The sequence below is a fragment of the Lepidochelys olivacea genome (assembly GCF_965140295.1).
Source record: "Lepidochelys olivacea isolate rLepOli2 genome assembly, chromosome: 8".
Taxonomy (NCBI): domain Eukaryota; kingdom Metazoa; phylum Chordata; order Testudines; family Cheloniidae; genus Lepidochelys; species Lepidochelys olivacea.
Genome location: NC_140418.1, coordinates 56,672,787 through 56,689,490, shown reverse-complemented (window position 1 = coordinate 56,689,490; position 16,704 = coordinate 56,672,787). Strand labels below are relative to the sequence as shown.

Below are 16,704 nucleotides of genomic sequence, written 5' to 3'. Positions count from 1 at the left end.
CAGAAATGAACTACATATGAAATACACAGTGTGCTCCAGCATTATGCTTCACAGCTTTACCAGAGTTTTGTCCCCAGGCTTGATATAGTATTATAGACTTACCCCAAACATTGACATTATAGTTCTTTTCTGTTTTCCCAGCAACATTTGTGGCTTCACAAGTGTAACGTCCAGTGTCTTGAACCTGAGCTTCTTCAATCTAGAAATAAAATTAAACCTTTTGACTATCATTATGAGTAGGTTTTTATTTTGTGTATAGAGTATTATGTATTAAATGTTATTAGGGTGAAGTTGTTTATTTTTACACCAGTCAATCTAAAACTTTAAACATAAATTTAGCAGGGATGATACACTATCCTAAAAACTCAGGAATATGTGTTCCCCATAGCACTCATCCATTATTCATATGGGTATCAATGGGACTTATACTGTAAAGATCTCCTCTCAAGTTGCTGATAGCCTGGAAAAAGAATAGTGTCTTCATGATTGATAAGCGGCCGAGAAAGTAAGCACTACAGGAGTCTCACAAGTGAACTTTACCTTCAATACACTTCCATCTTCAGAGATGCTGAGGCCTGGTTTCTTTAACAAAGGTCGGCCATCTTTGAGCCAAGTCAGCCTGGGTGGGGGAATGGCATTGCTCTGGCAGCGCAGCTCCACTGCTTGGCTGATGAGCACAGAGACATTCTGTTCTTCTCCCATAATGTTTGGTGGAACTAAAACAACACATAAAACAAAGAATAAATCCCCTGGCCAACACAGACTCTCACAAGACACACTGAGGAGTTAGTACACCCACCTAATAAAAATAAGACGGCAGCTATCAGCCAGTTTGACACATTGTGCGTGGAATGAAACAGCTGGTCTATGATCATGTATCAGATATACTGTCCCAATTGCGTACAAAGAGTTCTCACCACCAGAGATATGTTAGTGAAATTCCTAGTGGAGAGAAATGGTGAAATTCTACTTGCAGGGAGATGGTGAAGATACAGAGTAAGGCTATGTCTACACTACGGACCTTACAGTGGCACAGCTGTACCACTGCAGCTGTGCTGTTATAATGTCTTCTGTGTAGCCGCTCTATGCCGATGGGAGAGAGCTCTCTTGCCGGCATAATTAAACCACCCCCAGTGAGCAGTGGTAGCTATGTCAGCGGGAGGCACTCTCCCACCGACATAGCACTGTCCACACCAGCGCTTTTGTCGGTGAAACTTATGTCGGTCAGGAGTGTGTTTTTTTCACTCCTCTGACTGGCAAAAGTTTTGCCAACAAAAGTGCTAGTGTAGACAAAGCCTAAGGCAAGTACGCAAATAGTTGTAATATAATTTAGCAAATGAAAACCATTTAGAACCATGGAACAAATGTGGCTCAAAGGGCTACGATAAGGAGCAATGAGATGAGGAAAGAAAGGACAGACTTAACCTCCTTCTTGCAGTGCCATGATGACTAATGTTGAAACTATCTCACGTTAGGTTCCTTAAAGAACCATTAATGGAAATTGGCAATAGAAAGTTGTTGAGGAACTCTATGGCCCAATATCATTTTACTCATGTGCTACACTTTCTGATCTTTTGGAAGTGAGAGGAGAATTTTGCCCAGAGCAGGCTGAATGTTTATGGTTCCAGCCAAATGAACGATAATTAATGATTTAATCATCATTAGTTCATAATCTACCATTCTATGGTTATCCTCTATGTGTTATGTATGGTATTTGCTAGCTAGTTATTGTATGTGCTGAGAACAAACACTATAATTAAATGCGTGTAACAGTTTCTGTGACAACTCCCTCCCCTCCCCCATTTTCACACATATATAACTACACTTTTCCTCATTTTAAAAATGGAAAAAAAGTTTCCCGCACACATAGGTAACTCAAAAGCAACTGCCTTAGCACTTGACACTTAATACTCACTGAGGAATACATTCAGGACCAAGTCTGAAAAGAGATTTAGATTTTAATGGGGGGACAAATCCTGCATATCCTTACTTACAGGAATAGATCTTATTCATGTGAGATACTCTTCTGAGTAAGGATTTGGAGGAGAAGGCCCAAAATTATGATTGAAAACTGGCTACTGTGAGTGCACACTTGGTTAAGTCTGAATTTCATAAGTGTGTGCTTATCTATGGTAGGCTGAGATTTTCAGACCTACTTGAGGGGGATTGGACAGAACTGGGCTTCCAAAAACCCTAAGCAGCTTTGAAAGTATCAGCTGTGCATTAGAGAGTAAAATTCTTGATAAAATCTTGAAATGACATAAAAAGTTAAGACAGCCTAGTTGCATCAGTACTCTTCAATCCGTAAAAAGCAACTTAGTGTGCTGTTTCAACCTTCTTTCCTTTGCTGCTATTTTTTTAAAAGGAGGCAAATTAAATATAAAAACTTTATTAATACAACATTAAGTTGACGTCAAAAATATAATAAATCAAGAACTGAAAAAAGTTGAGGTTCTAACAACAACATTTGCTTGGCTACATTGCACATGTCTAATGGGGTTTTTATTTCTGCTCTGTACCACACATCTGCAATGTGACATAAAAGGGTGCTGCAAGAACTTTAACTTTTACATTTCCTTTTATTTTTAACTGTGCAACTTTAACATTCCATAAACGACGTGTAATATTAAACAAAATATGGGGGGGGGAGAAAAAGGAAACACTGTCTGTGAGAAATATCTAAAATGACCCAAAGAAGAGCACTGTGTAGCTCAAAAGCTTGTCTCTTTCACCAGCATAAGTTGGTCAAATAAAAGGTATTACCTCATCCACCGTAGGAGAAATACCATAAACCTTATTCAAAACAAAGAGACTTTTTCATAATTAGTGCATATGAGATTAAAACTGCCCCAAGGTAGCACTCAATACCCGAGCAATACAGGTCTCAAGATATCATGAGAAAAAAACCCATAATATAGCATTGTTTTTCTTAACACAGGAAATACTAAACAGAACAGCTGATATCACAGCTTGAAAATAATTTAGGGGAAAAGTCTGGTCTTTGTGGATAAGAAACATAATAACTGTAAAAAAATCTGTTTATCTTACTTTCTTTGTAGAATTTACAGAAGGCCTGGATTCTTCATGACAGTTTGTGGAACTGAACATTGAAGGCTGACCTGTTACTGCAGAAAGCTAATTTATTTCCAAATATTTTTCACCAATTACTTCTCCTTTCAGCTACATGACTTGAACTATGTTCAAAAGGAAACTGCATTACAAAACTGAGAAACAGGGACTAAAAAAAAATAGAGAATCTGTTTCTGAAGGAACAAAGGATTAAAATGAATCTAATTATCTTACAGGATATGTTAACAAACTTGTTCAAACTCTTAATTTGGTCAAGTATGTACCAAGTTTCTAACCATCTCGGCCTCCGTAGCATTCCAAATTCTTCTCTCCCTCTCATTTCTTAATTAGTCTACCTACTGGAGTTAAGTATTAACAATAATATTAATTTTAGGTGACAGCCTTCAAGGCTTCTCAAGATTGCCATGCAGCTGAGTTCAACCCAGACCAGCCTTTATTTCAATGCTCTTTTTAAGCATGCATCACTACAGCGCACAGAACCCTCTGTCACAGCTGGTGAAATCGCTCTCCTTTGCTGTAACCTCAGAGAGGACAAGTACATCCAGTAATGGGTTGTGAGAAGGTCCCACCAGCTCAAGCCTGAGAAACATTGGCTGGGAAGTGTGGAGGAAGCTAACACTGCCCTGCCTCTGCTATACTTGTCTTGTAGATACACAGAGGAACATATTCCTTCTCACTACCTGGTCTCTTTCCTAGTTTATGTTCAATTAGGCCCAGCCTTCCTTAAAGTAGCTCTAAGAGTTGAGCCCTTGTTATGGATAAAAACAAGTTTGGGCATCAATGTCAATGTTCATACTATAGGAAGCTGTCAGAATGCTCACCATAAACTCTGAGATCAATATCCCTTTGTTTCTCCCCAGCAGCATTCACTGCAACACAGATATACTTTCCTGTGTCACTGATCTGAGCGCTAGTCAGTGCCAAGACACGACCCCCAGAGAGAACCTGTAAAAGAAAGGTTGCAAGGACACTTTCATTATACTCTTTTAGTTTCTCTAGTAATATACTGCAGTATAACAGAGTTAGAACCATTATCTTTCATTATCTTAGAACCATTATCTTTCATTTTGAAGCAAAAAATGCTCCGATTACATCTCTTCTCTCTTTCCCTTGTGTTTCTCCCAACTCAGATCCTGCAAAGACTGAAGCACATACTTAATTTTATGCAGGCCCCAACTGGGCTATGTGTATTCGTAAGTCTTTTCAGAATCTGGACGTCAGCCTCTCACTCTCAGCTTCACATCTATTTTGCCTCCCTCTATGCCTGGAACAATCTCCATTTTCTAACACATTCCCTCTCTCCCCTCTTTCAAATCTCTCCTTAAAATCCACTTCTTCCAGGAATCATCCTTTCCATCTTCTTTTCTCCAACTCCCCAACTATTATTTTGTGTCATATCTTGGCTATCTCAACAGGAATCCTTCCTTAGCACATACTTGAAACTTGCAATTTTACTGTATGGTGCTATATACATTATTTTTATTAACAACAATGCTACTAGTTAGCATCATGGCATTGTATCCATGGTTAACACTTCCCTGAATTCCTTTAATGGACATTTTTGTTTGAATTTACTACCACTGAAAAAGCGCTAGTTGACAGCCTCTATTTATCCACAGGACAGGTTTTCATAGGCAGCTGCAGTGCAAACTTCCCCAAATTGCCTGACCAATGTGGCTCAGTCTTGACCTCAAATGAATCACCTCACAGTGGCAGCACGGTTTAATTTCCTTATTCATTCTTTCCTCTCTGAGAAGTGCCAATTTTAGCAGTATGAACTCTTGACTAAGAGCACCAATTAATTTCATAAAGGCTACAGTGAGCAATCTTCATACCTATGGTTATTACCAACACAGGCTAGATTTGAACCAGTAACCTTGACAGGAAAGGCACACATGCCTCACTGAAAACCCTCTAAAAATCCAGTTCCATTAAAATAAACTAGTTTTAAGTACTCATGTCAAGATACCAAAAAACCTACAAGTACTAAGGTTTGCATCGATTACCTGGAGTCCATCAGAAAAGCTGGAAACGGGGCTACCGTCTTTCAGCCAAGTCAGAATGGGTGTAGGGATACCTCTGGCTTCACATTCCAGCCTCACTAGATTATTAACCACCACTGCCACCATCTCATTCTTGCCAGAAATTGATGGGGGCACTGAAAAACAGAACAAACTTAAGATAGCTATGGAGAAATATAAATCAGAACAAAATTAAATGTGCCACTTACTTTTGGAAAGAGTTTTTCTTCCTGAAACTGCAAGGCAGTCCATCGTTTGTCATTTGTCCACACTGTGCCAAATCCTACTCTCTTTACTTACATAAGTAGTCAGATATCTTCATTGGAACCACTCGTGTGAGTATGGTGAGCAGTAATGGGCCCGTTGCCCAGAGGGCAGCCATGAAAACCAGAAATCATAACATAAAATCTGAAAATGTTCTCTCAAATTTTTACAATACTGCATTTAGACCTTGTGAAAGATCTTACCAGTGAGTATTAAAGCAAAAATTTAAATCTAAATCTAATGAAGCAAATACATATGGAATATAGTAAATCAACCTTGTGAAATTGACATGAAAATGTACAGGTCCAGGCGCCTACAAAATCTACCTGCCCACTTTTTACATGATAATGAAAAACATCTTAACTACTCGTCATAAATTACTTGCTTTAGTTGAGTGGCTGAGTAGAATTTTGCAGGGCTGCATTTAAAGGGACACTTGCTTGAATTTTTAAATGAATTGCTTTGGCCACCCTTGTGTTCCTTTCCTTTTATGTTTGCTTCCCATGAACATTCAAGTGACTGGAATTTTATATTCTACAAATATTTGTATCAGTGCAATTCAAAGTCAAATGGATGAGTATTTGCAGAAAACAAAATTTAGATGTGCATATGGGAAAAGTTTGACTTATCTAGTCAGGAAATTAAAACAGTATTGTGTGACTTATCTCACCAATTACAACCAAGCAACATAGCTTAAATATTCAGTATCTGTAACAACAATTTAAAACTTGCAGTGAACCTTTCATGATTAACATAGAAAGAAAAGAATGTCATAATCTACTCACAGATGTTCTATGTATAGAAAAAGAGCGTATGTTAATCAGATAAATTATTCATGGAAAACTAGTTGCTCAATTGTTTTAATGAGTGAACAATTTCTGGTAAACCATGATGCAGACTATTCATTCTCCCTGATAAATAAGCTCTAGTAGAACCAGAAATGCTGGAAGATAAGCAGTTTGCCATACAATTTGCCGTAACAAGTATCCATTGTTCTTCGATAATTGCAAATGTTTTATAATGGTGAGAAACAACTAAAAACACCTTCAGACAATGAAATCATATGAATATACTTTATCTGAATTCAGAAGATTTGGCACCTACAAATAGTTCTATAACTCTCTTCAATGTTAAGATTGGAGTATTGTTTTCTAAACAATGAGAACACAATGCCAATTTATGCTGTAGCTACTGTAACCAAAATACTGTTTCTACAGCAGAATTTGAATAAAATGAGATATTAATGGGATGAGAAATATGGTCATACACTACAGTGATGAGCATGGTATAAGAATCAAGATAAGAGAAATATATGCTCATTAAACTCAATATAACTTCTCCTGTGTTCTGCCATGAATCCTTTAGAGTCCATTATCTCCTCATTGTTCATAACTTCTACTTTAAACTGAACGAAATATAAAGAAATAATTTACACATGATGACCGTACTTATGTAGGGTTAAAGAATAGTATTATGATCTCATGCTTCACAGTGTAAACTGATCACTGGATAGGTCAGAACGGATTCTCTTCCCAGACCCATTAGGTACACACTGAACTGGCTACGTGCATTAGGAACGGTTTAATCTTTCTTTGATTGCAACTGATTGCAGTACTGGGTGACATGTTTTGATCTGGAATGGTAAACAAATCCTGTGAGTCTAATCTATCTGGCTAACCCAAAGGGTATTACTGAACTGAAACTCCAGCCTCCATAAAAAGAAGCCCATGTGTTTAAGAGTTATTTTTTAATTTTTAGCTTTGAACAGAAATAATGACCTTGGCACCAAACATTTCCTGGGGATTAATGACTGGGTGGGGTTAATTGCTTTTGGCTGTGTTTTGGGCCATCAAATTCTGTCAGATAGTCATTAATCCCAAGGAAAGGCACTGCCCAAGGTCATTATTGGTTAATTAACATTAAAAGGAATTACATGCTGTTTGTGCATCTCAGTGGAAGAATACAACCCTGATACCACTGTGCCAAATTCTGGCTGCAGATTAGAGTGGAAGGCTCCCACTGAAATATGTTGTGTGTGAGCAAATTCTGAAGGCAAATTTGTCTTAGGGACTGAGGGGTTTTGATCAGGTTTTTAGTGACTATAAACTAAAGACTCACAATTTCATTTTAATTTTATACAACCAAATACAATTTCCTCTAAAGCCTCTGAACTATGAATCAGCTTCTGTTTTCTTTCTATGGTATATTTACCTGTTGTAGAGTTCAAAATGATCAACAATGAACAATACCCCCTACCTTTTCAAACTGCTGCAGCAGCAACATTTAAGTTTCTCTGACAGATCTGGCTAAACTGCTCTCTCCTATCAGAATTGACAAACATCTTCAATCGAGTTTTCCCATGTCAATGCTCTAAAGAGAGAAATGTGGCCTTGGTATTCTCCACAACTCCCCTCAGAAAATAATTAGTGATAGGAAGGATTGTATTAAGTATGTATAATAAAACTGGAAAAGAGCAGGCAAAATGCACATAGATTATTTTCCTCAAGCTGTTTTTATGATATGCAACACTTACCATGAACCTGCAGGTTGTAAAAGAGCTCAGCTGTTCCTGCTGTATTGACAGCCACACATTTATAAATGCCAGTGTCAGAGATCTGGGCACTGTCAAGCTGAACGATTTGCCCCCTGTTTAAGAACGTGACACTTGCAGCGCCAGCAAGTGGATGACTATCTTTGTACCATGTGATAACTGCAATGTGAAATAAGAGAGAGGGAAAAGTTACTGACTGTACCCTTATAGCTGGCAGTAATAAAGCTAGTTCTAGGCAACAATAGAAAGAAACTTTCCAAATTATCGTAAAACTTTCAGTCTTTGTTCAAACACTGGTTAAATTTTTCTAAACGCTAACTAAAAATAAATCAATATTCACTATATTTAAACTACAGTAATAGCAAAGTTATAACAATAGTAGTGATAACTACTAACTTTTTTGTAAGGTACTGCATACACCTATGACATTCAGTAACAACAACAACTATAATTTTATATGTATATAGATACGTCTGTCCCAAAACAATTTATCAACCTAATAAACCATTCTATTAAGCATGTATATAGAGGCCACTTCATCTACTACTAAACTGAAATACACCTGTTTAAAAATACACTGCAACATGACAACATTTCAAGGCAGAAAATGCAAAATACTACATTAAACTGAAACTTGTGTGGATGCTTGCAGAGGCAGAATACAGTAAGCCTAACAGGAATTCGACTTGGGTGGTGGAATTAGAGTGTTTTGGGATTATAATAGACCATAACTGTTGAGGACCCTTATTTTGCATCTCAGTCACATGATGGCCCTTCCATCAGCTCAGGTCTCACTAACACCTTGCTGGGACACTGGGTCCATGCTTCCTCAGATGAAACTTTTACATATTGAATCACTTCTTACAATACCTATGTTTTCTATGGAGGTCTCCTATCCAAGAAATACATTGGCTTGACTCTGATTAACTTGTGAGAACTGCATGCTAATCACAACACAAGGTAGTGTGACTGCAAGCAACACCCTATTTTTTTCAGTCACCTCAGACAAGGAGATCTGTTGTTGTTGCTTTTCAAGGCCATATCCTGCCATCATTTAGCACAAAGAATTCTCATGGAACTGAACAGGAGTTTTGGGATTCATAATTATGGTGAGATATGGTAAAGTAGCATTCTAGCACAACAGTGTAGCAATTAAACATTTTTTGTATTTCAAGAACCTTTGATGCTCCTTCACAGGGTTATACAGAGTTGAAAACCCAGCACAGTAATTGGGCTAAATGCTCTGCCTTTTACTCCAGGAAGAAGGGAGTGAGATTTTCCTTGGTGCTTCTATTCCCTAATCTAAATAGTGATACACTCGATTGTTCGTTGGGGGTTTTTTTTGTAGGAGGGAAGGGTTGTTTTTGTTTTAGGTTGTTTGGTGGGGGGGCGGGGTTTAAGTTGATCAAAGTGAAATTTTTGCTCTGCACTGAAAATTATTCTTTCTAGACAGTTTGTAACACCTGGCAGTATATCATAAGTAGAAGAGCTGGCAGAATTCTATGACTATAACCTTTTAAAAAAATAATCGTCACTAGGTTTGAAGAAACAGTGCTGAGGAAAAATGAATGCATGCCAAGTGGGCGTACAATGCTACCCTTTGGAACTGTTGATATGTTACATCTAACTTTCTACAGGTGTAAATGACTACACAAGGATGACAGGCAATGGAAAAATCAGATCCAAAAGGTACAAAAGTTCCGTTTGGATGCTCATTTGAACTTTAGTCAAATCTTTTTTCTGGAAACTGGGCTATAAACTAAATAAAAATAAGCCCTCTTGCAGAATTTCAGTATTTCCTGAGTTTAACTGGGCAGCAAATGCTACAAGAACAACCTCTCTCACATTATTGTAGTTCTTTCACTTCCTGGCACGAGCAGGAAGTTCTCAGACATACAGATTACAGAAAGGAAAAAATGCACACTTCTCAAACCTTAAAAGAGGTTCAAAGTGGGAAAGGATCCAAACCAAAATCCTGGATCTGAAAACATTCAAACAATAGGGTGTTTGAAATCCAGCTTCTTGAGCTTGTCTTTCAGGTTTGTTTCAGCCCAAGTTTTAGGTAAAGATTATTTTATCTGAAGGCATTCATCTGTCCTAATTATGAGCCAAATATTGAGGTCCTTACTCAGGCAAATTCCCATTGGAGTCAATGAGCATTTGACTAGGAAATATAATGAGGAAGGTTATTGACATGAATTGTGACTGTATAGATCACTGCTGCAACCAAGGTCCTATAGTTGTACCAAATCTTGTACAAAGGAGATCCAGTAAGGTATCTATGGAAAGGTTATGATGAGCTGGTTATGATTATGCTGTCTATTATCTGTGTATCTTTTTTGTAGTTGAAGTTATTAATATTGGCTATTTACTTAATGTGTTTGATTCTTAGTAGCCTCAGTGAAGCATTTGGTCCGCTTCTTGAGAAGGGATTATTCTCGGTAAGTGCCCAGTCAAGAAACACTTAACTGACAATGGACTTTGGGAGATGCCAAATCCACATCTGAGCTTTCCTGGGAACGTTCCAACCAACATGTAAACAATGGCATCAGCCTGCAAACTGAGTCATGCATGGACATGTGACTTGCCATGTGACTCCAAGCTGCATCTTGCTGCTGTAATTTTCCACAGTAGGAACAAAGAGGTGTCCTTTCACCTGGAAGAGACTATAAAAGGCAGCTGACTCATCTCCAGTTTGTCTTCAGTCCTGCTTCTGACCTCTGGAGGGACTTTGCTACAAACTGAAACTCTGAACAAAGGACTGAATGACCCATCCCAGCTGTGGATGTACTCCAGAGACTTGATTTGAACCTGCAGTTTATTCCATCACTGCTACATGCCTGAACCAAGAACCTTGCCATTACTGTATGTAATTGATTCCATTTAACCAATTCTAGCTTTCATCTATATCTTTCTCCATTTATGAATAAACCTTTAGATTTTAGATTCTAAAGGACTGGCAACAGAGTGCTTTGTGGGTAAAATCTGACTTGTATATTGACCTGGGTCTGGGGCTTGGTCCTTTGGGATCGGAAGAACCTTTTTCTTTTACTGGGGTTTTGGTTTTCATAACCATTTGTCCCCATAACGAGTGGCACTGGTGGTGATACTGGGAAACTGGAGTGTCTAAGGGAATTGCTTGTAGGACTTCTGGATAGCCAGTGGGGTAAAACTGAAGTCTTCTCTGTTTGGCTGGTTTGGTTTGCCTGGTGTGCAAAGGAACCCCAGCCTTGGGCTGTAACTGCTCTGCTCTAAGCAATTTGTCCTGAATTGATACTCTCCGATGTGTCCCACCCAAGGCAGCATCGTTACAGAAGGATTTAGCACAATAAGAATAAATGTGAATTAAATTGTGACTAGATATAAAAAGGCCAAATTTTCAAAGGCCAGCATTGAAGATGCAGTTCCAAAAACATATGCATAACCTACCACCACCTCAACAGGCCAATCAGGAAATAAACGTTGAGGTTTTCCATGTGCACGAGGGGCCAGATGCAAAGTCCACGGAAGAGTATGGAAAGACCCGGTGGAATAGTGTGTTTTTGGATGGGGTCCTCAGTGTTGGCCCATTTTTGCAGGCATACTCATTACACTGGGTTTTGTAAATTTGACCCACACTATGCAGTATTAACCTGATAAGATTAGGTGAGTGGATTTGTTTTTCTCTATTTTTTCACAGAAGCATGTAGTGTACAATAACATCTGCTAACATTGTTATTTACTGTGGACATGGCCGGTGGTAGAGTTATGAGAGGACAATTTATCCACGATTCTCATTCATTTGAATGGGAAACAGTGGGGATCACTGAATCCTTACTACTTTAACTTTAAATTTCATCTACTGTACATCACTGAAATTTATTGGAGCTTCCCATTATATATTCACTGTACTATTGATTTCACTAGTTTAAATATTACAGATTTATGTTCACATTAAGAATCTCAGTTATCATCAGGAGCCTTTAAAAATGAATAACCTGTTAACAGACTCGTTTTAACATACATACCTGGCAAAGGATTCCCAGATGCTTTGCACTCAAGGTGGATTGGGTTACTCACCACCACGGTTTCATTTAACATCTTTCCTGCATGCTCCACACTGGGTGGTTCTGAAAAAGGGCAGAAAAATTATGGTTTAAATCATTTAGCCACACAGTTGGCAGAACATCTGTGCACAGAGCACTTTGTATACTGAAATACCATGCTTATTTACTGCTGAATGTCTGGGGAATATCCCACACCTCCTTTTTGTAGGCTCTCCCCAGATGAGCTCCCATCTGCAGTTGGACTGTTCTCTAGTTGTACAGGCTCTTCAGCATTAACGGGAATAAAAACTTCTTTTTGCCAGTAAAGTAGGGGTATTTGACTCAAGATACACACAGCTTGAGTGGGGTAGGAAGGGGCCAGTTTTCAAAAGTCACTTTTCTAACATGTCAAGCTTTTTAATCATACTCAGTTTACACTTTAAAATGGCTACATCGAACTGAATGCTGCAGAGAGCTTTAATAAGGAAAGGCACTTTACTTTACCTAGCCCACATATGTTCTAGAAGGTGGCAGACAAGGGTGACCATATAGCAAGTGTGAAAAATTGGGACAGGGTGGGGGGAAATAGGAGCCTATATAAGAAAAAGTCCCAAATATTGGGACTGTCCCTATAAAATCGGGACATCTGGTCTCCCTCTGGCAGACACACAAGGCACTGACACACAGCACTGCTGACAGGAAGAGTAGAAGAAAAAGACAAACTAGTGTGAGTCAGTCTTAGGACAAAATCAGCTGGATACATCAAATATGGCTTTAGGAATATAGGAGGAGCAAGGTTCCTCATTCCCATCCTGATGCAGGTAGGTGTTGCAATCTTCCATTTAATGTAACACACTTGCATATTCACAAATCAAACAGATACAATAGAAATCACAGAAAAACCACCACATCCACCTTTTGGCCACAGAGGGGTTCCAATCCAACTCCCACTGAAGTCACTAGAAAGACACCACATGACTTCAAAGGAAGTTGGCTCTGGGCCTGGACAGTAGTTTTGAAGCTCTGAGGTTCAAATATATAAAGCATGGTCAAACATTTATCAAATTTACATGCAAATAACTCCTGAACTTTCCTTACTCCCTTCTGTATTGGTTCATCTGGAAATTAAAAATCCCCTCCAGAAGTTTGAAAGAATAAAGGATCCTAACATATGGGGAAAAATGTTTCTGCAGAAACTTGCAAAGAACACTTGTTCTCACAAGATTTGGGTCCAATCAGTAATGCCGATAGTGGTACCTGTTTCCTGGCTCAGGAACACCGAGTTTACCTCCTAATGTCTTGGAAACTTCTCTCAACTCAGCAGTAGTGTGTAAAAGAGGATGACACACTGTTTACTGGAGAGAGGTGCTCATTCCTGTGATATTTGGTATCAGCTGATGCAAAGGCCTTGTTTCTCCCCTGAACTTCTTGGAGAGGCAATAATGAGTTCAGACAAAAGCAGAGTGACCAGGAAAGGAGGAAAATGGAGAGACACATCTCTGCAGATAATGCAAGTGTGGGAAGCTAACATAGCCTTCCTGAATGTGCTCAAAATAGAAGAAGTGAATGGACATGTTAGAAGCTAAAAAGTGGCAATTTTAAGGCAGTTTTTTTTAATAACATGCTGAAACATCATTACCATGCACATGAAGCCGAATGTGCTGCTGGGCTTCTCCTGCAGCATTTGTTGCCACGCAGGTGTATCTACCAGCATCTTCCAGGAGGGCCTTGGCAATTTGCAGAATGCGGCCTGAAGACTCCAGCTGCCCCAAAACAGAAAGCAGAGAATAGTTTTGCATTATGACTCCACACATAGCCACTGAGATGAATGATAAGGTACAAATTTACACTATATACAATGTCTCATCTTCTTTTCAGACTGGGGCTTACATTCACACAGGAGGCCTAGTCTGGAAGGTTAGAGACCCCCTGAGCCACAGGGCTGTGATGACTCATTAGCTGATACAGCTGTGAAGAGATCTGGTTGGCAAAGGGACAGGCAAACACTGTGAAGCCATGGCTGCAGGCAGAGAAGGCTGCTACTGCATAGGACTGCCGGCAGGATGCCAGAAGCCATTCCAGTCTAGCATAGATCAAAGCAGCTTCAAGCCCCATTCCTGGAAAGCACTGTGGTGCCAAGGAGTTACAAGGAGAGGCATGGATTTGCACAAGATCAAGCCTCTGGGAGAGCCACACAAACCTCTCCAACGTGAAGGGCTGTCTCCAAACGCTCAGAATCCCACAGTCCAAGGAGAGTAGAAGATTTAGGTGCCAAATTGACACAGAGGTGGTGCTTAGACAGAAATTTACATCATCCTGCTTCCCAGTCAGCAAATGGGTGGTGCTACCCCCAGTAGCTATTCCAGTTGGAAAGAAGACCACCCCTGGAGAATTAGGCACAGCTGAGAGGTGTGAACATTGTATCTACAGACTAGACTTCTGGCAAATACAGCATATGGATTTCTAAAGGGATTCACACAACAGAACACTGAGTGAAATCCCAAATTCCTTACTCAGACAAAACTCCCATCAACTTCCAGGGTGGATCTTTAGCATCTTCATTGTATCACGTGAGAAATAAAAAAGGAGAGGAAAACTAATGGGGGTGAGTGTTAGCACTTTTGTGTAACTATCTTTCAAATTTTGGATGCCACAAAAGCATTGTGCTTACTCGTATATTTCCTCTGGCTGTGTTTACTGGCTGGCCATCTTTTAGCCACGTAATAGAAGGGCTGGGAATACCATTGGCTATGCATTGCAGTGTCATGGGTTTGTATACCACCACAGCTCTCTCAGAAGGACCAGTGGATTTGATTGTTGGAGGAACTGCAAGACACAACACAAACAAAGATAAATCACTACTTGAAAGTATTAATGTGCAACCTACAGAATCTCTCCAATGCAAATGGCTTTGATTATTACAATTCTACTCACTGTCTCCAATTTATCACCGCATTGCTACAAATTTTATAGTTCTGTATAAAACTACAATACCTTCTTGCTAATGAAGGTATGCAACATCATTTTAACATAAAGTCAGTCTGCTGCTCTTTTCCTCCCTTGTGTAACATACCATGCACAGTAATATCCAATTTCCTTTCATGGTCTCCTGCCTTGTTTGTTGCCACACACTTATAGTGGCCTGTGTCTGACACTTGAGCACGGGAGATGAGAAGTTTGCGTCCATTTAGTAAGATCTTATATCCATCTCCCTCTTCAACTGGCTGGCCATCTTTCAACCACCTAGCATGAGAAAAGCAAAATCTTAAGATGCTTATTTTTTTTAAGTGGGTGACAGTCCAGAGACATGTTTCTATTAACTAGAAATGGGAAGTCAAAGTACAACTAGATCTATTTTTCAAGGAAGCCTGGAGATATTACATAGATTTCTGCTTCTTTCGGGCTCCCAGAGATAAGTGAGGGCTTGAAGCGAGCTATCAGGAAATGTGGAAGCAGACACCAGAGAAGGGGAAAGGAAGGAGGCAGGCACTGGGAGAGGCAGAAAGGACAGCTGCCACCAAAGAAGAGGGGAGGGGACTGAAGTGAAAGATTCCATGCAAGAGAGACCATAGTTACCAGAGGAGAGGGAAAGGGTCATTAGTAGAGTTCTGCCACTTCTTTTTAATCCAGAGTGGTCTCTGAAATATTTACTTTGGTATACCAACAAGGCTACTTTAAAAAAAAAGGGGGGGGGGACAAAATTGTGAAGTCAGAGTTTTGCCATTGGCTTCAACGAGGCCAAGATTTAACCCACTGTATTTTAGTCTATGATTAAATGGTATGGTCAGTGCATAACGATTACTTCCAAGCCCAACTAAGCAAGTTGTGGAATTTATAACTGACATACCAACCGCCTTACATGATAGTCGGTGGAGGGGTTCCCGTTGCCGGACAATCCAGCTCCAGGGGGCTATGAAGGATCACAATATAGTTTGAAGGTTCCTCTCCCCCTTCCACAAGTGGTGGGACTGTAAAATGATAAAAACACACCAGAAGAAACATTTAAACATCAGGAAAAGTGTCAAAAAGAACCACAAATTGTAAAATATATATCTTAGCACCCACCTCACATTGGGACTGGGTATTAAATTGGGTTCAATGTACAGAGTTGTACCCTTGCAATAAAGGGCACCAAACAGATGGCGTCATCTGTTCTATAATTTTTATTGCTCTTGTGTGGCACTTTATTTATCTAGGGCCAGATTCCCCCTACTCCCTCTATGCATGGAGAAAGGAAACTAAGAGCCTTCCCCACCCCCCTTTCACATGGCCCATCTGATCCTTTGGGGATCATGGCACTCCAAGGGAGTGGGAAGATGGGAAGGAGGCAGGGTCTTCTGTCCCCACCTCATTCACAGACCAGCAAAGCCATGCAGGGGACAGTATGCTGGGCATACTGCATCTGCAAGCCTGTGGGCCCCCAGTGCTCCCCTGTGGTGGTGTGTCTCAATGCAAGCCCTTAAAGAATAGTAGTACCTACAATATAAGCAGCCTTACTATGCTGGAAGTTACTATTTCATGACTAGCATTTGCATGACTCATATATAGAGATGGGCCAACGAGGCAATGTTCAGATCTAGATTGGAGTGAAGGTTTCAACGGAAAGAGAAACATTTCTCAAAGGAAAGTTTCGGATTTGTATAATGTAGACAAAAATGTACAGGCAGCCTAAAAATCAAAGAACCCCTTGATATTATTTTATTTATTTATTTTGCAGCTATGATTTTTCTCCTGTCCCTGATCTTAAGGCACA

General features: G+C 39.6%; 1 protein-coding gene across 1 annotated transcript in view; it reads right to left on the bottom strand.

The window, feature by feature from the left end:
* Window positions 1-16,704, bottom strand: part of HMCN1 (hemicentin 1) — a 325,574-nt gene that overhangs the window by 120,123 nt on the left and 188,747 nt on the right. The window contains exons 33-42 of the mRNA XM_084636570.1: window positions 15,811-15,919; window positions 15,025-15,194; window positions 14,623-14,777; window positions 13,591-13,714; window positions 11,934-12,035; window positions 7,909-8,085; window positions 5,097-5,248; window positions 3,912-4,035; window positions 541-716; window positions 103-199 (exon numbers count right to left, since the gene is read on the bottom strand). Of these exons, the coding sequence (XP_084492696.1) occupies window positions 103-199; window positions 541-716; window positions 3,912-4,035; window positions 5,097-5,248; window positions 7,909-8,085; window positions 11,934-12,035; window positions 13,591-13,714; window positions 14,623-14,777; window positions 15,025-15,194; window positions 15,811-15,919 (1,386 nt within the window). The remainder of the gene's footprint in view (window positions 1-102; window positions 200-540; window positions 717-3,911; window positions 4,036-5,096; window positions 5,249-7,908; window positions 8,086-11,933; window positions 12,036-13,590; window positions 13,715-14,622; window positions 14,778-15,024; window positions 15,195-15,810; window positions 15,920-16,704) is intronic.